This window comes from Castor canadensis, chromosome 3, assembly GCF_047511655.1.
Source record: "Castor canadensis chromosome 3, mCasCan1.hap1v2, whole genome shotgun sequence".
In the NCBI taxonomy this organism is placed as follows: domain Eukaryota; kingdom Metazoa; phylum Chordata; class Mammalia; order Rodentia; family Castoridae; genus Castor; species Castor canadensis.
In genome coordinates this window covers 17,657,466-17,677,894 of record NC_133388.1, presented here as the reverse complement: position 1 = coordinate 17,677,894, position 20,429 = coordinate 17,657,466, and the positions used below count along the sequence as shown (strand labels likewise).

Below are 20,429 nucleotides of genomic sequence, written 5' to 3'. Positions count from 1 at the left end.
GGGGTCAGCCCTGCTAGGCCCAAGCACACTCTTCAGTCCAATAGGCAAGAGTGAGCTCCACCTTAGACTTCCTTAGGCCTTCTCATCTTCCCCTGAGACATGGAATCCATCCTCACCTGATCCTTCCAGGCACCCCTACCCCAGTCAGCAGGACTAACTGTTCTTTGTTCTTTCCTTCATATCCTCTTTGTTCCAGCAGTATTAAAGCACTCATGTCAGTTTTAAATACATGTCTCCCACCTTCCAGGGCAATCTTCTTTTTGTTTTGTTTGTTTGAGATTTTATGCAACCCCAAATCTTGTTAAAGTGACCCTGGAGCTTACATGGTTTTCTATCTATGAGATTAGAGTTGGAAACATAAATTGGTGGTTTGGAATACCAGTGAGTACTTCTCTTTAGACAGAGAGTTGTTGGAAATCAGGCCTGTCCAGAACCCTCACAATGAAAACTGCCCTGGAGTCATGCTTTCTCCCTTGTACAGTCTTTTTCCCTTCTGCAGTCTCCCTTCATCCAGTCATTCAACAAATACTGACTGAATCCTGCTTTTGCATCACCATGCAAGGTACTGGGCCTGCATGGATAAAAGGAAAAACATGGCCATGCTTTAGAGATCAACACAATATGTCTTTGGAGTGTGCATTTTGTTTATGCATTGAAACCACTATGTCTGGGGTATAAGAAGTCAACTTACAGGGTTCCTTTCTGGTGTAATTTCCTAGAGCTTTGAGACCATCTCTATTTTAATTTTTTGGTGATACTAGACTTTGAACTCATAACCTCACACTTGCTAGGCACTGAGCCATGCCCCCAGCCCTTTTTGCTTTTGTTATTTTGGGGGTAGGGTTCTACAGCTTTGCCCAGGGCCAGCCTCAGATCTGGTTCCTCCCACTTATGCCTCCCTCATAGCTGGGATGACTGTATAATGCACCACCACACCTGGCTTATTGTCTAAAATGGGGTCTTGCTAACTTTTTTTGCCTTGCCTGGCCTCAAACCATGATCCTCCCAATCTCTACCTCCCAATTAATGGAACCACAGGCACAAGCCACCACTCCCAGCTCCTGACCTCATCTCTATTTTTAAAAATAAATTTTTTAACTTTTTTTTTTTTACAGTACTGGGGTTTGAATTCAGGTCTTCTGCATTGCGAGGCAGGTACTCTACCACTTGAGCCTCCAATATTTTAAACTTTTAACTGTGATTTTTAAAAACACACTCTATTTTAAAAATCTATGATATTTATTCATTTGCTAAAAGTCTGTATATATCTCTGTGCATAGATAGAACAGGGAAGAGGAGTAAAAAAGAAAACCCCAAACTCCTATCTTCTAGGAACCTCAATCTAAAAACAGAAGACAAATAATGGGCCTGTTATTTCATCTGTGATTGCCAGAGGTGTTTGCTCATTTGCTCCCTCCCTCCAAAGTGATTTTGGAATGTACATGTGTATAGGTTGTGATGGGTACTCTGGAGCCTGGGGAAAATGTCTAAGTTGTATCCCTGTCTTCCAGGCACTGAGGAAATAAATGAGTTCACAGTCAAGTAGAGTATTAAGCCCCTGTGACTGAGGGCCAAAACAAGAAGTTCAAAGAATGTTCTAAAAGTGAGGAGGTCCCATGAGAGCCTGGTGGCAACTCCACAGTGACAGGGTCTTCAGAGAGGGACAAAGGACATTCCAGGTCAGGGGAAGGGCAAGCAGAGGTCACCAGCCATTAGGAATTTCTCACTAGAAACTGAGCCTTGACCATGGCAAGAACTTGCCCCCAAAACAGCACCTCCTGCAGGCAGCCTAGGAGGTGGAATCTGACTAGGTGCCTACAGGGAGGCTATGCTTTCTAACCAGCTCCCCTTTCTCCTGTCACCCAGGTTCCCTGTGGCCCATTCTAGGATGACATGGCAGCTTTCATACTCCACCTGAAGTCCTGCCTTCCCTCTGCCATAAGGAGCTTGATTCTACCAAAAAAAGCATACATCAGAAACACATCTGGCATGGCTGGGGGTAAGTGGAGGGGCCAGATGTTTTTTAAATTCATGGAAATACTAACTGCATAGGCCCAGATGTCCTGAGACTTTTAGCCTTTGTATGGGGTAGAAAGGAAGCATGCCATGAGCTCTGGTGACTACTTAAGTTCTCAGAAAGATCTGGCACCCTGGACCAGATTCAAGACACAGAAACCTCATGAAGTCTAGGGCCACCCAATTCTGCTTGATCCCCAGGGGCTCAGATGATTGCAGAGGTTTTCTTTCCTGGGAAAATGGCCCTAAGTGATGTTTGCTTTTTCCAACTTTGATTCTGATAAGCCTCACTACTCTTCCTGGCCTTGTTCTCTGGGTAGCAGCCATTACCTCACTGTCTCCCAGGAGTGACCCCCCAAGGCTGAAGGGTCCTGTCAGAGAAAACACATGTCAAATTTTTCACTGACCTAAGTCCCAGCAAAATTTCACAATAAAAACATACTTTTCTGGTTATGGCAGAAATGCCCAAAGGAAAAATCAGCAGCAGGTTTAAAATGCTACAGGCCAATTTTCATTTAGTTTATTGACATGCCTAGCCTCTGTTGCTACTCATAGGCTAACAGTCATCTATTATTGCACAACAAAGCACCCCAAATCTTCGTGGCTTAAAACTCGGGCTAGGCTTAGCAGAGTGGTTCTTCTGTCACATAGTGTCCACTGGGGCTGGACCATCTAAGGTGGTTTTCTCCTTACCTGTCTGGTGTCCACTGGGATGACTGGACCAGCTGGGCCTAACATGTCATTCTTTCTATGAAACCTCTTCAACAGTAGTATCCAAACTTCTTTCCATGGTAGCTCAGGATTCCAAGAGAAGTATTCTGGGAGGATAAGCTCTAACACTGAAGCATGTATCAAAACTGTTTTCATCAAACTTACTAACATTCCATTGACCAAAGCAACTCACATAACCAAGGCCCAAGTCGATGGGGAAGGGACTCTAGTAAGCTATGAATACAAGGAAGCATAATCTATAGAGAAAGGGCCACCACAGTCATAGTCTACCACAAGCCATTATACACAGTTAGCAAACACTAGCTTAACTGCAGGTGATAACTGCTTGCTGTGTCCTCAGGAAGCCATAGGACAAAACAGACAGGGCCTCCAGCCCTGAATGTGAATCACAACCTTGCTCCTTACCAGTAACAAAGCTGTGAGTAAACTCTGTAACCTTTCCCAGCCTGTCTCTAAAATAAAAGTAGCAACAGACTCTCTCTATGGCACCTCAGAAGGGCCACCTGGAAGGTAAGTTAGTTGCTCTGCCCATACCACCTGCAATGGTGGAACAATCTACAGGAAGGAAACTCACTTTACCCAACAGCTAGAAAACTCCAGCCTAGAACTTTCTTCTGGGGCTTTAAATCAGATTAGGAACATCACACCGTGTTTTTTTCCTCTTGTTATTAAGTTTGAAATTTTGATTTTGGGGGTAAAAAAATGCAGAGGAATCACTCCATTTCTTTCCACAAAGAGAAAATGTCCTGTCATTAAATGGAACCCAAGAGATCTACGGTCATGAATCAACATCAGACTAAAAAGCACCCTCACCAAGAAGTGAGATCTCTGGGTAGGCCCCCCTCTCCAAAAAGGGACCACAAACGCCTCTAGTCCATGTCCTGTTACTAATGGGGGAAACTCAGGGACTTTTCTATTCATCTCCAGCCATAGAGAGGATGGAAACCTAAACACAAAGTCCCTGAAGAGCATTTAATTAAAAGGGAACAAAGAAGTTTTGTGGATCTAATGCCTCCCTGACTCATTGTATTTAAAATCCAACTTGTCTTCACAATAGGCTTTAGAGGGAAGAAGTGGTAGGTGGGGAAAGGAGGGCCTCCAGGCTGGCTTTTTTCTTTCCACCTCACTTCATTGAAACAGAGACAGCTCCCTTGGACTTTGGGCAGCTGTGGTGGTGGTGTGTGTGTGGCGGGGTGGTCCTCATTTGGAAAGTCTGTTTGTAGCACTGGCAAGTGCAATGGGGTCTGAGATCATGACTTTCAGGCACAGATGGCTAGGATGGGAGTCAGTCCTGGATTTTAAACCAGCAGATTTCACTCTGCAACTCTTAGGAGAAAGGTGCCAAACGTGGTGGACCCATCCTAAGAAGGTCCAGAGGCCATGGCACAGTAAATACACTTCAGTGATGGAGTGGGAAGAATTCAGGGATCACCTGTCCCTGGTTTAAATCCTGGCTGTGCCTCATACCAACTGTGTGACCCTAGGAAAGTCATTTCTTCTCTCAGAGCCTCATTTCCCTCAACTATAAACTGTAAGTGATTACATATGTAAATTACTTACCACAGAGAATCTGGCACACAATAAGCACTTGGTAAATATTAGCTAACAATATGATTGCAGAAAAGAAATGTTCACATGTTGATAGAGCAAATCTAGCAGTTAGGAGAATTGTCTCTAGTCATTTGTCCAACAGAACACAATTATATTTTTGTTTGGTTGGGTCTTAGTCTGTTTTCTGTTGTTATAATAGAATACCTTATGCTGGGTAACTTATAAAGAAAGAGGTTAGTGCAAGGTTTGGGAAGCTGAGGAGGCCAAAAGCCTGGAACTAACATCTAGCAAGGGCCTCATGCTGCTTCAACTCATGGTGGAAAACAGAAGTGGTACTTATCAAAGGGAGCTAACAGGAAGGGTGGGGACTTGCCCGAAGGGTAATTAATCCAGCCCCCCTGAGCTCAGGAACTAATGTAATGCACAGGAGATGGCATTAATCCACTCATGAGGACTTTGCACCCATGACCTAAACCTCCTACTAGGCCCATCTCCCAACACTACCACACAGAGGAACCAGAGATCCAACACATGAACTTCTGGGGCCACAATCAGACCATAGTAGTCTTTATTATATGATATTGAGGAAAGCACAGAGAAGAAAGTCAAAATCACTTAAAGTCTTGTTACCCAAAGACAAACATGATTAATATGTAAATCTATGTCCTTCAGGTTCTTTCTCTCATCAATTTTATAAAAAGGAGAACATGTCAAGCTTACCATTTTGTTATCTAGAATTATGCTTTTAGCAATACATCAGAAACATCTTTCAATATAATCAATAAATATTTTTCTGGACCATAATTTTAAGCATCTATGGACATTTAAATGTTTATGAATGTATCTCCACCCCCTGCTTCCTGAACATTGGTGTGTTAACTAATTTCCATGCCTTAATTCACTGAGGTCTCTTTGAGGTAGGTGTGATTACTGCCATCTTCCACATGGGAAAACAGACCAAGAGATGAAAAGCCACTGCCCAGGGTCAAAGAGCTGTTAAGACTGTCTTTGGGGTGGGGGGAGGAAATTGAAGATTATATGAGCCTGCTCATTCAAGAATCAGGAATCAATCTGCCCAGACAAAAGACATCAACAGTGTCTTTCCCCAAAAGATTAACCAAATGGCCAATGACACAGATGAAAAGGCACTTGGTCACACTGGTCATTAAGGTGATGCATATTACAGTCATGATGTGACATCACTCACTACACAGCAGCCAGATGGCCAAAAAAAAAAGACAAGAAGCAATCCCAAGTATGGGAGGCACCCACCACTGGTGGGAGTGCCAATCGATATAGCCACTTTGGAAAACTGCAGGGCAGTATCCAGTAAAGCTGACTGTGCATTTACCCTACCATCCAGGAATACACCAAGCAGAAAGAAAGGCACATTGTTTCTCAAAATGCTCGCTCTAAAATGATCATGGTAGCAAATTTGTAACAACCCCAAACTGGAAACTCCTCACGTGTGCATCCACATTAGGCTTGGGGAGATAGTCATTGTGTTATATGCCATTCATCAATGATTATGAATGGACTACTGTTAAACACAGCAGTGTGGATGAAGCTGCCAAATGTATTGTTTAGTAAAAGAATTAGGGCTTAAAAGACACATGGAATATGGTTCTACTATATGAAATCTGAGGACAGGAAAAGGTAATATGTGGTGTTAGAAGTTGGATAAGTGGCCACCTTTGAAGGGGATGGTAGGTGTAAGGGCCAGGACAAGTGTATCTGGGTACTGACAATATTCTGATGCTGGTTGTGTTCATTTGGTGAAAAATTCACCAAGCAATACATTTAAGTGTCCTTTTCTGGGTGTCTGTAATGCATCAATGAAAAGTAGAATTTAAAAGGATCTGCCAGGCAGCAACTGAGTGTGTCTTTCCTCCTTCTCCCACCTAACCCAGGGCTCCAACCAGCCAGTGTGGTGGTCCTGCCCAGATCCCTGGCACTGGCCTTCAAAAGCTTCTGCCAGGCCAATAGTGGTCCTCTGCCTCTGCTCAGCCAAAGTGAGCAAGACAAGTGGATGCTGCCAGCCCTGGGCACTGCTCCAGAGGCCAGGTAAAGAGCCACAGTTTCAGGGAGTAATGTTTCAGGGTGGGAAGCTGCAACCAGGTATCTCTGTCATCAGACTTCTTGGTCCAGCCTTAGGGACCCCCACAGTGCCTGGCAGAGAGCCTCACTCATGACAATTGCATGGGAGCAAGCTTCCCTTCCCATCATTCCCCATCACCTCCTGTCCTCTGACTCTATCTCCTGCCCTGCCCCAGGGTAAAATCTTTGGGATTCTAAGAAATCCTTTGGGCATAGCCATCTGTCTTTTTATCACCCACACCAGAAAGCTGCCTGCACAGGACTAAGAAGAAAAGAAAAATTCTTACATCATCACCACCCCCAGAGACACCATCATTAATATGGTGGCATGTGTTTGCCCAGACTTTAGCCTGCTTTTAAAGTAGACCTCCCTCATCAACAGATCACTTTCCACAGTTTCAATTACCCACAGTCAACTGAGGTCTAAAAATATTACAGGGAAAATTCCAGAAATAAACAACTCGAACTTTTAAACGATTTTTATTACAGTATATGGTGATAATTGTTCTATTTTTATATTAGCTATTATTACTAAACCCTTACAATGCCTAATTTATAAATTAAACTTTATATAGATGTGCTATATATAGGAGAAAATAGTACATATAGGATTTGGTAATAGATATAGTTTCAGGCATCTGCTGTGGGTCTTGAGGTATATTCCCATGGATCCGATTGTCAAGGGGCTGCTGTATAATATATCTAATAAATGGCCCTGGGAATTCTGCTTCCATAATCCCTCCCCACTGAGTCCTCATTTCTCCTACTAGACTAGCTGTGGTTCACATCTTCTGTGTGCATTCTTTCTTGTCCAACTGGTAAACTCCTATTTATACCTCAAGACCCAGCACCTCCTCCTTCATGAGTGTACTAATCAGCTTTCCATTACTGTGACAAAATCTTGAGATAAGTAACTTATAAGAAGGAAAGGTTTATTTTGGCTCATGGTTTCAGAGGTTTTGGTCTATGGTCTCCTCACTATATTGCTTTAGAACCTGTGGTGAGGCCCCCACATCATGGTGGGGAGCACAGTAGCTCACTTCATGGTAGACAGAAATCAAAGAAAGAGATAGGAAGGGGTAGGGCAACCCAATATCCCCCTTCAAGGACATGTCCCCAATGGCCTAACTTCCTTCCACTAGGCCCTGCCTCCTACATGTCCCAGCACTTCCCAACAGTGCCACAGGCTGGAGACCAAGCCTTCAACAAGGGCCTTTGGGGGGACACTGCAGACCCACACTACAGCAGTAGAAGGGAATGGGTTTCTCCTTCTCTGCCTCTCTGCTCTGTCTAGACTGTTAACATTTGCTGCTCTGTATTGCATTTCTCTGCCTTCAATGCAGCCTCACTTCCCAGTGTAGGATATGAGCTGCTTAAGTTCAGATAGAGTCCCCTCCAGCTCCACAGCCCCCTCACCTAACATGTGCCTAGTCAGGGGGAGCAGCTCTGGAAATGACTTTGGAGTGAGTGTCTCCAGGGACAGAGGAGGGCCTCACCCCTACCAGCTCTGAGAGGTCCCTGAGACACAGGACCTCTGTCCAGTTCATTCAGCCTGATGGGCCCACCTGCAGGGCACCATTATTCTAGCAAATTCAGCTGGTCTCAGGTTGAGGGTTAGGAGATAAACTGGGGTGAGATGGGGGGCAGGTTACATTATGTACATGCAGATTTAATAGCTTTCAATCTGGTCATGGTTCAAGGATACCAGCATAGTCTCCTGCTGGAAACTGTGTTCCCTACCTAGGTGATAGTGCCTGAAATTTCAGCACTTTTCTCTCTCTCTTCCCAGTCCTTTAAAAAAAAAAAAAAAAAGTGCATCATCAGGAGACCACATTGAGAACCTAGGGACTATAAGCTTTGTCCTGTGTCCCCAGAACAGTCTGTCCCCAATTCCGGAAATATGAGTTTGGTGTCTGCACAGGCGGCCTGACCTCACTGGAGGATTATGCAGAGCAGCTGAAGGACATGGTGACCTTTGTCTTGGACTGCAGCTTCTCACTAGAAAGAGCCTTGGGCATAGTGGGGCTCTCCAGAAGAAACCCAGCAGGTCTCAGCCATGCTGGAGCATACAAGGTAGGAACACAGCCTCCCGGCAGCATGGACTGAAAATGTTGACAAACTTTTATTTTCCTGTGGAGAATATCAGCATAGGAGGCAGAAAACCTAAGCTCTAGCCCCCAACTCAGCCACTTTCTAGCTGTGCAACCCAAGAAAAGCCAATATACCTCTCTGAGCCAGCCTCTCTCCCACCCACCTCCGATACTTCTGTAGCATCCAGTGTGGCCCTTCTTGGTGGCTTATTGAAGCTGTGTCAATCTAGTTCATTTGGAATTTGTCAGCCCTTTTTAATTTAGTGCACATTAGCAAGAGTTTGAAATCCCTCGTTCAGGTGTGCACCATCTCAGGGGGGAAGTGGCTGGCTGTGTTAAGACCCAGGGATTTGTGGTAGAGCCTTTCAGCCAGGCTGCTGGCTGCTGTGTTGTCTCTGTTTGGAAAGCTGGGTCATGTTCTTGGCTGGAGTTGTCTGCTGTGTGGTCACAAAGATAGCAGGTTGGCGTCTCCTGGCATGTGCCTGCTGTTAGGTGCTGTCCCTTGCTGAACCTGAGCTTTCCTTCCAGAGAGTCCCTTCCTTAACTGACCCCTTGCTGGATGCTGTTTGGAAAAGTTCGAGAATTCACTTTGCCAGATCCATGGTCAACCAGTGAACACAGCTGGTCTCCAGGTTTCTCTGTTTATGGAAGACTCAGATTGGAGATTTTGTCCTGAGCTCTGGAACATTTATTAAAATGTCCTGGTTTGGGATTGTGCCAGAGTCCTGAGCTGCCTCTGATCAGAGGCAAGGCCGCCCACAGCCTGCACTGCCTTTCACAGTGAGCCATTTGCCTCAGGTTTCCTTAAAGCTAGGGAAGGGTGGGAGCCGAGCCACCTCTGCTGGCTGGGACCCATAGCAGGGTCCAGCCATAGAACACAACATCCTTTATAGCAGGTAATAGCTGGGCAGGGTCTTGTGGCTCATTTGAGAGGAAGAAACAAAGGCCTAGAGAGTGAAAGACCAGGGACTTGATCAAGTTCCCAAACCAACTGGAACCAGACCCCTGGCCTGCACCTTTAAAATGTCACTCAAAGAGGTGTGATAACTGAAAGTTGCCTTGCACAGCAGTGTGAAAGCCATAGTAAGTGCTCACTATGCCCGTTGTTGCTTTTCCACAACATCTCATCTCATGGTTATCACACAACTTTCAGTCTCAGAGCCACCCTTCTGCCCCTTGGCCCTGTGAGAGATGGCCAGGCAGCCATTTTGGATTCCATTGGCGTCTTGGACGGATGAATCAACCCCAAGATGGAGGTGTCTCAGCCTTGGGTAGCATCACCTGGCTCTGCAAGTGGCCCTGCATGTGCCTTCTTCCCCTCCCTGGGACTGTCATGAAGACACCAGGCTGGCAGCATGCTGAAGTTTCATCCTGCTGTTGCCAGGGTAGTACAGCAAACCCTTTAGACAGAGGCCAAGGCTGTCCTAGGGGATTATAGTCCTGGCCTCTTCCTAAATCTTTCATAAGCCCCACTGCAGGGACCAGAAGCCATTCAGGAGTGGGAAAAACATACTGCCAGAGAAAGTCACCCAGGTCATCCTGGGTTAGATGGGAGCAAGGCCTAGACTCATGAGTCTAGGGACAGGCCTCTGTCCCCTTGTGTAGTATCTGGAAGTGTCGCAGACACTAGTTCCCCTGGGATGTTTTTCTCCCTTGGGTCTCTCTACTTCTGATTTTCCTCAGAAGTTATTGCCCTGTGGTCCACAGCCCCTCAGAAGAACCGTGAAATAGGATGGAAAAAAAGTATTGTTTAATTTTTATAATCCTCCAATTAAAATTCAGCATTTCCTTCCATTATAAATGTTGGCAAAAAATGACCATTGGATTGGCAGACTCTGGAACTTTGTGGCTGCCAAAGAAAATCAGGTATTTTCATATCACAATACAGTTCTCAGTATCTCAAAAATACCCTATACGTTGATCACTACCTCAAAACAATGATAGTAGATCTGCTGTCTTGTTCCTCTAGCAGTTAGCAAAAAATATGCATATTGTTGTATTCTGTTTTTCCAGAACTTGATATATTACATTTGTACTATAATTGGAATCTTATGAGTTTTCTTTTATGTAGTTAAAAACATTACTTTGGCCAGGTGTCCCATAGCTGTACCAGACTACCAAAGGGGTCTGAGGCACATAAAAAGTTAGGATTCCCTGTTTTAAACCAGTAATTACCAGCAAATCTGCCCATCTCTATGACACCTAAAAGTAGAAGGTGTATTTTTGTAACAGCTACTGGGAGCTCCTCCTTCATTCAGCTGCCATGAACTCTTGGTGCTCAGGGCTTGGATCTGTGCTAATTCCATTCTTTAACATTTTTTATTTGACTTGTCAGACAACAGTGCCTTGTGCCACTGTGGCTGAGTTCTGCTGCCCTCTGGTGGTCACAATGAGGCCCATTCCCAAGGACAAGCTGGAAAGGCTGTTACAGGTCACTTGCTCCATGGCAGGTGAGCAAGGACAACCCATCCACATTGGCGACCCAGGTCAGTGTCCACCCTCGTCTGTGACTTCAACTTGGGACATCATTGCTCTGTCCCCAGGGACCTCAGAGGTGAAGGCTCTGGTTGAGGCCCAGATGCTCCAGCATAAATCACGGTTGGGTGCCCTTAGGTTTAGAGGCACTGCCCTTGGCAGACCAGCCAGCCTCATCCATTGAAGAACTTTGATCTACATAAAGCTCCTATGAATTTCAAATGATCCAGGGACAGGGAGAGCAGAGGACGGCAGCAGGACTCTGTCCCAACATTTGAACTCAAAGCTTCCTCTAATCTGGGCCACCACTGGTCAGCGTGTATGTGGAAAGGAGAAGGCTCTGTTCCAGACTTTCATTGGAACTGAGATATGATCCCCAGAATATTAGCTCAACCTGAAAGTGAATGAGCAGATCCAAGGGTGAAGGATCAAAATCTAGGAGCTACCCAGACTTCTTGGTGCTCTCAGAGAACCCAATGGGAGCTTGGGGTTGGCCCTGGGTGACAGCAAGAGTTCCATGAACTCTGAATTTGCTCTACTGTGTAATGAATGAAATCATGCATATCCTGGAATTCCATAAAAACACAGTCAGCAATTGATGTCTTTGCCATATAAAGATAATCTCAGCACCACACTGAGGAAGGCATCTGCTGAATAGTTTTATCATTACTGGGGACAGGTTGGACAAGGTACTGTCCTTGCCAGCACCTTGGTAGTCAATGGCCAGGGTTAGGGCTGCTGTTGGTGGTAGCAACAGTTTAGGGCTCATGACTTAGTGTCATGTGACCTAGTCTGGAACAAGATAAACTTATAAATGCTGGCTTTGTCAGCAGTCTGTGCCATAAAAGTATAGTACTATAGTGGTCAACATGGACCATCAATTATGGAGGGCCCTGATTTGTAAAAGCCTTGCTTCCTAGTCTCCTCCCCCCTCCTTCTTCCCCTTTTCCACCCATTTCTCCCCTCCTTCCTCTCCTTTTTTTCCTCCTCCAAATCAATTTAAGATAATCCTACAACTAATGTACCTTAGAGAGAAAGAGTAAACTATTCAATGTGTCCCACTTGGCTAATACCTGCCAGGGGAATTACATTTTCTTTTTCCATCTTCAGAATTGTTGGGAATCAAAGCACTTTCCAAACCTGACTATGGAAATTGCGTGGAGTGTCAGCCAGAGGACGTCCCAGTGTTCTGGCCTTCTCAACTGACCAGTCTTGAAGCTGTCATCAGCTGCAGTATGTTGGGGCATAATGAGGCAACTACTCTGACCTGAAATGGAACCCAGTGGATCTCCAGTTCTTGAAAACCCAGGCTTATAGTACAATGACAGAAAATATAGGCCTGCCTACAGCCTGCAATGACTATCTCCCTGCCTTCTTTCTTTTGATCCAGGGCTGTGGCTCCTCACCTTGTCTTGTAGCTCAAATACATTTTTTTAATGGTACTAGGGATTGGACCCAGGACCTCATGCTTGCTAGGCAAGCACTCTACCTCTTGAACTATGCCCACCCTTTTGTTTTCATTTTGATTTTGTGATAGGGTCTTGTAAACTTTGCCAGGGCTGGCCTGGAACTCAAAATCTTCCTATGTTGCTTCCCATGTAGCTGGGATTACAGGTATGAATTACAGTACCCAAATACTTTTTGATTGAACATATTTCCATATGCTAAAGCCCCACAGCCCATTCTAACAGAAGGATCAACCCTTAGGTTGACTTTTTGAGATATTTTGGAAGTTAGTAGAGCCTTGAAAACAAAAAAATGAAACCAAGAAACACACCTAAACAAACCATTTCACACTGTAGTTGTCCTTCAGGGTACTTTGGGAACTGGTTCCAGGATCCCCCTTGGATACCAAAATCCATGGATGCTCAATCTTCTTATATAAAAATCATGGTATTTATATATAAACTATGCACATTCTTCTGCATACTTAAAATCACCTCTCAAATAATTATGATACATAATATAACATAAATGCTTGTAAATAGTTGTTATACTGTGTTGCTTAGGGACTAATGACCAAGGCGAAGGTCTGTTCATGTTCAGTACAGGTGTAATTTTTTTTCTTTCAAATATTTTCAATCCACAGGGGGCCAACTATATTTGCAAAATTATTGAAAGTAATGCCATCAGTATTTTTTTTTCCAAAGGGCTAGGGTAACATTACAATGAAGAAACACAAGAGGGTGCACTTAGTAGCTCACAGAAAGACAAGAATGGAATAGAAGCATTAAAAATAATAACTGTTTCAGCCCATTGTCATAGACACTGCAAGATTCTGGCCAGGTCAGCCACCCTTGCACTGTAAAGAATTTAAGGGGATTGGTGGAGTGACTCGTGTGGTAGAGCACCTGCCTAGCAAGTGTGAGGCCCTAAATTCAAACCCAAGTACTGTCCCCCCAAAAAGAGTAGAATTTATAATGTTACTTTATTTTGAAAGCATTCCTGAGTTTGGCTATCAGAATGTCTTCATGATACAGAAAGGTTATCTCTAATATAGTGATGAGACATAAATGACAGATCCATGGGATTCTTCTTATTCATTGACTTAATATACATGTATTGAGCACCAATTGTGTGCTGTGAGCCCAGATTTGGGAATACTGCATGAGACCAGATGGCATCCTCAGGGAATCTTGCAGGCATTTCTAAATGAGGAGGAGGGTGGGTATCCACATCAGCGCATGTGCATTAAATAGTCCCCAGCACAGTGGACTCATCTTTCCTGTGACCAGCCCTGGGATACACCCTGCAAAATGGATCTCACTACTGTGGGCACCCCAACACATTCTAACCCATTAGTTTTATTTGTTGGTGAAGGAGAACAAATGACATCATCAGTCGGGGACAACCATGGATCATCCTCACACTTCAACATGTAAACTGCTATTAGCGATAGATTAATTGCTGCACCCCGTGCCATTGATGGGGGCAAAGTCTTGTGGTCTGAGCTGTACTGACCAATTTTAAGTGCTCTCCAAGACACAGAAAAATAATGATTGCATTCATCAGAGCCATTAATTCTTCCCTCTATATATCCTATCTAAAAGTTTGTATTGATCAGTAGATTTTGCCTTTGCAGTGTATACTGACTCTGGCTTTCTATTAAATCTAAGAAATCTTATGGTTTCTGTGAAATCCAAGAAATTAGTATTTATACAACTCACATTTATTGAGCACCTAATCTGTGCAAGGTGTTCCGTGAGATTCTAAGATACAAAAGCAATAGTCCCTCATCTTGAGCACATAGCTGAGTGGAGTTAGAGTACTCAAAGATGACAGTGATACTGAAGAAGACAGAAGGGGTAAAGAAAGTACAGAAACTATTACACACCTGGAAGTCAGGCACAAGGACAAAGGTAAGACCTGGTGCCTGACTGAATCATGTGAAATGCTTATTAAGATCTTACTCTGTGTAAGGCACTTTGCTAAACGCTTTTATGTGCATTTTCCAGTTTCATACTGGAAACTATGAGGGTCGTTACCATTATTTAGTAATGGAAGGGATATATAGAGAGAGGGTAATCTGAAAACTCAAATGCAGGACTGGAGGTGTGGCTCAAGCAGTAGAGCACCTGCCTTGCAAACACAAAGCCCTGAGTTCAAACCCCAGTTCTGCCAAAAACAAAAACAGATCAAAACTCAAGTGCATTTTCCACACTGAAGCCACTTCTTAATAACTATGTTAGAGTGTCTCACAGGGCCTGAAATCTAATAGGGGGAAGGAACACTTTTTAAAGAAAAAGTTAGCATAAAGCAAAGCAAAATATAAGTGCTAAGAGAAAAATAGAAGCTACATTTTTAGGACACCAAATCTAATGCTGGATGGGAAGTAAAGTGAGATGGATTCATGTATTGCAAGAAGGAAATACCTCTGATATCTGTGGCTTCAACTGGTGGAATCCCCTCCATCTGTGGCTCTGCCTCACTTCTTTTGTCATACTCAACTCCTCACTTTCCTAAGCATTGAAGGGAACCATTTATACCCATAAGCCAGCTTGTTCTGACTTTGGAGTCAGCACATAGCATAGGGATGGCTGTGGGTAGAGTGGTTGGCCAGTGCCATCTTGCCCATCCACAGTGGACGTGATGAGAATGGGCCAGGCTTGGTGCACTGGCTGGGCTCAGCACCCCCTGTTGTGTGTTGCAGAGGCTGCACTGGCTTTCACCAGCATGCCAGGTTGCACGGTTATGACCCACCTGAAGGATTCAAAGACTCCAGCTAGTTGTCTCACCCCTAAGACAGTTCCAGAGGTCCACCACATCAGCCAAGACCCTTTGCACTACAGCATTGTGTCAGCTGCAGCTGTGCAGAAGATCAGAAAACTAGAAGAAACAATTGCCATAGACCCAGGTAAGAAACACAGCATTCACACCTAATGGCCTAAAGATGCCCATCACTGATGATATTTGCAGAATAAAAGACAGGGTGCAAACTGTATCCACAGTATGATTCTTTTAATTCTTATACTGTATATAATTTGGGATGGAGACCCTAGAGGGCTCTGATTCTTCCAATTAGGAAGAGGTTTGTGAGAGCTGGTTGAGAGCTTTTCCTTCCAGCTCCATCTACATTTAGGAGCCAAATTTCTAATCCCAGGAAGCCAGCAGAGGGCACTACTTCGCCCACTGTTGTGCAGGATATAGTCAGTTCATTTGTTGACCACCACTCAAGAGAGAATTCTGGTGTAAGCTCTGCTTCAGTTTCCTCGTAAGTGTAACAGGTCTACTGACAATTATACCTACCTCCAAGGGCTGTGGTAAGTGGTAAGAGGAATTGGTATCATCTACTGAGTTTTACTTTGTGTCAAGCATCATGCTAAAAGCACTTGAGTGTTTTATCTTATTAAATTCTCCTAGTGACTCTGTGAGACAGGCCTTACTAACTTCACTTTACAAAGGAAACTGAAGTACATAAGGTTAAACTTACCCAAGTCCCCATACACCTAAGGTGGTCAGGGCAGACCTTGAACCTACATCTGCTGACGCCAACCACCATGGTTCATAAATGTTGACTAATATAATCTGCATCTAGATGGTATATCACATTTTTGTCTGGCCAGTTAAAAGAATGCTCTAGCATCCCCTGGCTCACACCCCATTCCTTCTACACCTCACAGACTATGATCCTGAAACTGGGAGCTAACCCCCTTTGAATGTTTGGGGAAAGCTTATATGGCCCACCTGACTGCTGTTTCTTAAGAAGATACTGGGACCAATAGTGGTGGACCCCATGAAACATGGAGAAGTGAGGCCAGCTTGGGGAGGTGACTCTCTGAGCCAGACTCCCATGACCCACATAGAGCTGCTTCTGGGGACTGTCTACGGAGAACACACCTGGCAGGGCCATGGAGCAGACCACCTGGAGCCTGTCTTCTGTTGACCAATACTGTAGCTGAGAACCTGACAGAGAAGACCAGCCTTAGAAATGGCTTCTTCTCTCCTCTGGGGCTGGGAGCATATCTTCCCCACAATGACAAGGGTCTCTACAGCTACTAAACTTTCTGCTAAACCATGAGGAACAGCTCTTTGATTGACTGTTCATTCATTCATTCACTTGTTCGTTCACTAATTTTGTGGAGGATAATGGTTTCCTTTGCAAATAAGCACAATAAATTTGGGACCAACGCTTATCACATACACATCTTTGAGGACGTTCCCATGGCAGATATACATATGCTCTCCATACAGAGGGTCTCTTACATAGTTGACCTCCTGGGTGGATATGTCCATGTTATTTTCTCCCTCACAAGCATTCTTACCCAAGCTGATGGCTCTCCTGCTTAGCACAGGGTCATGAGGAAAGATGAATTATTAACTTGGCCATTAGCTTAAATTTTAAAAGAAGGAACTGGGAAGTAAATTTACTACAGACTCAGTTCACCCATTGCTTAATAAGGACAATCCAGAGGTCAGACTCACTCCCATGCACCAGTGCTCCTGCCAACTGTGGACTCAGGCTTACAGCCTGCGGCTCAGGGAAGGCAGATTTATGACTGTCTGGATGTGCTGATTTCATCCATTAAGGGCAATCTGCAGTCCTCAAGAAAGATAGGTGGTTTTGATTCCCACTATATTAAACACGCAGATATAAAATCAATGACAGTGTACAGTGTCCTGGGCATTACTCATCAGGCATAAAAATAGAGCCACTCTGTCATTCTTAACGGGACGTGGCCTTGCACTTGAGGTGCCTAGAGGATGTAAAGAAATACAAGATTTATAGTAATGATTTTTGCACGGGTGATAAAAATCATTATAATTGTCTTCACAGCTTCCAGTTGACCAAATTCTCTCTGTACTTTTCTTTCCTTTGGGGCTCACCATGCCTTGGGAAATAGATTATATTCCAGTTTTTAAAAATTGTTTTGTTTTTATTCTCCTATCATCCCTATTTCATGTTCATTGTAGAAACATTAGAAAAATACATGAAAAGTATCAGGGCGAGGTGGTGCATGTCTGTAATCTCAGTCCTTGGGAGGCTGTGATAGGAAGATCGTGAGTGTGAAGTCAACCTGGGCTGCATAGTAAGATTCTGTCTCAAAAGGGAGGGTGGCCAGTGCCAGTGGCTCATGCCTGTAATCCTAGCTACTTGGGAAGATGAAATCAGGAGGATTGCAGTCCTAGGCCAGCCAGGGCAAAAAACGTTTGAGAGACCCCCATCTCAACAGAAAAAAACTGGGTGTGGTGGTGTGTGCCTGTGGGAAGCTTAAAATAAGAGGACACAGTCCAGGCTGACCTGAACAAAAAATGAGGCTCTATCTCAAAAATAATCAGAGCACAAAGAGCAGGAGTCATGGTTTAAGTAGTAAAGCACCTGCCTAGCAAGTGTGAAGCCCTTAGTTCAAACAAAGGTAGATGGTAGAAAGTTGTTGTTGACTCCTGTGGAATATACAAATCTAGGACACCAATCACCTTCCAGGCCGACTGTTCCAGTTCCCAGTTTCAGCAGCAGTAAATGAGAGGCCCTATCCCCACAACCTTCCTCTACCGTATCACCCCCGCTTCCCACTGCTGCTGGTTCTCCATATAGGAAAACCAAGGCTCAGAGAGGTCAAGGGACATGGCCAAGGACACATAGCTGTCACATGTAGTACTTGCACTGCAATTGTCTCCAGCTTCTAAATCCAGAGCCGTTCATCCACAGTGAGAACCTGACCCCTGCATCCATTGTGTTCTTCATGTACCTTATCTACAAGCCAGTGCCCCCTCAAATCTCTTTGGCCCATCTCTAATTTCAACCACAGATGGGGGTAGGGGTGGTGTTCAGTTTGGAGTCACACTCTACCTCCATGTGGCAGGCACTGTTTTGCTCTGAAGTGAGCTGAGTATAGACAGAGGCAAGGTGGTATTGACAAGGATCAGGAGGTTTGCTGCCCAGCTGGGTCATACTGGTAGCCTTTGGTGGGCATTCCTAGCATGCACTACTCTTGCCCCACCCGTGTCCCCCCAAGTTTACTCTGCTTCACCTGCAGCTACAGTGGGTGGCTCCCAGCACGACACCTTAGGCTTGGGTCTTTCTGCTCCTCCACTCAAGGGCAGTCTCTGTCCCCCAAAGGTTCCTCTACCACAGCAGGCATAGCTGCAGAGCACGGGGCATCAGCATCCTGATGATAACCTCCACCAGCAAGGAACAGAAATCAGTGGGTAAATGCGTAGTCCCTTATCCACTGATTAGGACCTTAAGGCATGTACCCCACAGTTTCTCAGAGGAGCTCAAGCAGAGATGAACCAGGTGCCTTGGGCATTAACTTGCTCGTTCACAGTCCTGCAATTTTTTTTCCTTCTCATTTTCTGACTTGCATTTTTTGGGGATAACTTCCCAGTCTAATATTTGTGCTGCCACTCCTTGTCTTAGGGTCAGTGAAGGCAGTATAATTTCCCTTCCTCCTCATATTTCTTTGCATTATTTAGGGTTTTTTGAGCTGCTGTAACAAATAAGCCCCAAGATACTTTGCTCAAAAACAGCAGAAGCCTATGCCTCCCCCACATAACAAGCTAGGGAAGATCTTCAGAGTGAGAGTTCTGGGTCAGGAAGAAGGAGCTGTGTTCCACCCAGCCACTCAGGGCCCCAGCAGCTCTGTCATCATATCATGTGACTCCCACGGGGCTCTAGTTGTCAAAATTCCAGCCCCAAGAAGAAGGAAAGAGCTTGAAAAAAATGCATGGGAAGTGTGAGGCCAGGCCCACAGGGCACCCATCACTTCTAGTCATGTTCCAGAGGGGAGCCAGTCTTGTGGCCACACTGTGAGGGAAGCTGGTCAGCCATCACCCAGTGGCCGTTTACTACTGGGGGAGGTAGGAGACAAGAATGTGGTCTGGTGACCAATATTATGTACTCATGTATGAAAATAGAAAAATGAGACCTGTTGAAACTATTCTAAGAATGGAGGGGAGGGGAGATAAAGGAGAATGATGGAGGAGAGAATTTAACTAAGATATACTATTAGCACTTTTGTAAATATCACAGTGTATCCCCAGTTCCACAATAATATGATAATAAGGAAAAAAATAAACTAAGGTTAGGATAAAAAAAAGATAATCACAGTTTGCCACATCCCTTCAATTGACTGCTCGAAGAAAAAAACAGGACTGGAGGAGTGGCTCAAGTGGTAGCGTGCCACTCGGGATCCCAGTCCCAATAAAAAAAAAAAAGCAAACAGCAGACAATAATAAGCCCACAAAGTCAGAATACATTTCTACTTTGACACAATAACTCCATTTTAATTTTTTTTTATTTTAGGCAACCGAGGGATCGGGCACCTGCTGTGTAAAGATGAGCTACTGAAGGCCTCTCTGTCACTGTCCCATGCCCACTCAGTGCTGGTCACTACTGGGCTCCCTACACATTTCAATCACAAGCCTCCAGAAGAAACAGATGGCCCACCAGGAGCCATTGCTCTGGGTGCTTTCCTGCAGGCCTTGGGGAAGAACGTCTCCATGGTGGTTGACCAGAGAGCCTTGAGTTTGCACACGAAGCTTGTTGAAGACACTGTCAAGCAAGGTGAGCATGACATGGGCTTAGTTTATTTCCCCAACAGGCCTTTGTGGACAGAGACTGGAGGAACCAACACATGCAGCCCTTCTGCTGGGCACCCTACTACAGGGTTGCACCCCTGTTACAGGGTGTTGTCCTCAGAGCTCAGAACAACATTTTGTCATAAGTAACATCATTTCTATTTTACAGAGAAAGAGACTAAGGCTCCAAGAGGTCCAGGTTATTTTCCCTGGGTAGCAATAGTGGGCTGAAATTTGAACTCAAGTCCACCAGGCTGTAAAACAAGTGATCCCTCCTGTATACCTGCAGTTTTCTTATGAGATGAGAAGTGGCCTGCTGACTGCTCTTAGCAACCCAGAGCAGCCCTGGAGCTGAGGAGGGGGAGGGGAGTATAGAGTGGTCAAAAGGTGCAGACAGCAGGGTCTCACCTTGTCCAGATGGGCAGGGATGCACCTAGAACACATGGCTGT

General features: G+C 44.8%; 1 protein-coding gene across 6 annotated transcripts in view; it reads left to right on the top strand.

The window, feature by feature from the left end:
• Dglucy (D-glutamate cyclase) overlaps positions 1–20,429 on the top strand; it is a 118,680-nt gene that overhangs the window by 71,592 nt on the left and 26,659 nt on the right. For 3 of the 6 annotated variants that reach the window (XM_074067320.1, XM_020184233.2, XM_074067319.1), the window contains 7 exons: positions 1,867–1,999; positions 6,210–6,363; positions 8,271–8,469; positions 10,822–10,972; positions 12,072–12,194; positions 15,112–15,315; positions 19,705–19,965. In XM_074067320.1, coding sequence (XP_073923421.1) covers positions 1,894–1,999; positions 6,210–6,363; positions 8,271–8,469; positions 10,822–10,972; positions 12,072–12,194; positions 15,112–15,315; positions 19,705–19,965 — 1,198 coding nt within the window. In that variant the 5' untranslated portion in view covers positions 1,867–1,893. The remainder of the gene's footprint in view (positions 1–1,866; positions 2,000–6,209; positions 6,364–8,270; positions 8,470–10,821; positions 10,973–12,071; positions 12,195–15,111; positions 15,316–19,704; positions 19,966–20,429) is intronic. The other 3 variants (XM_074067321.1, XM_074067323.1, XM_074067322.1) reach the window with 3 other exon arrangements.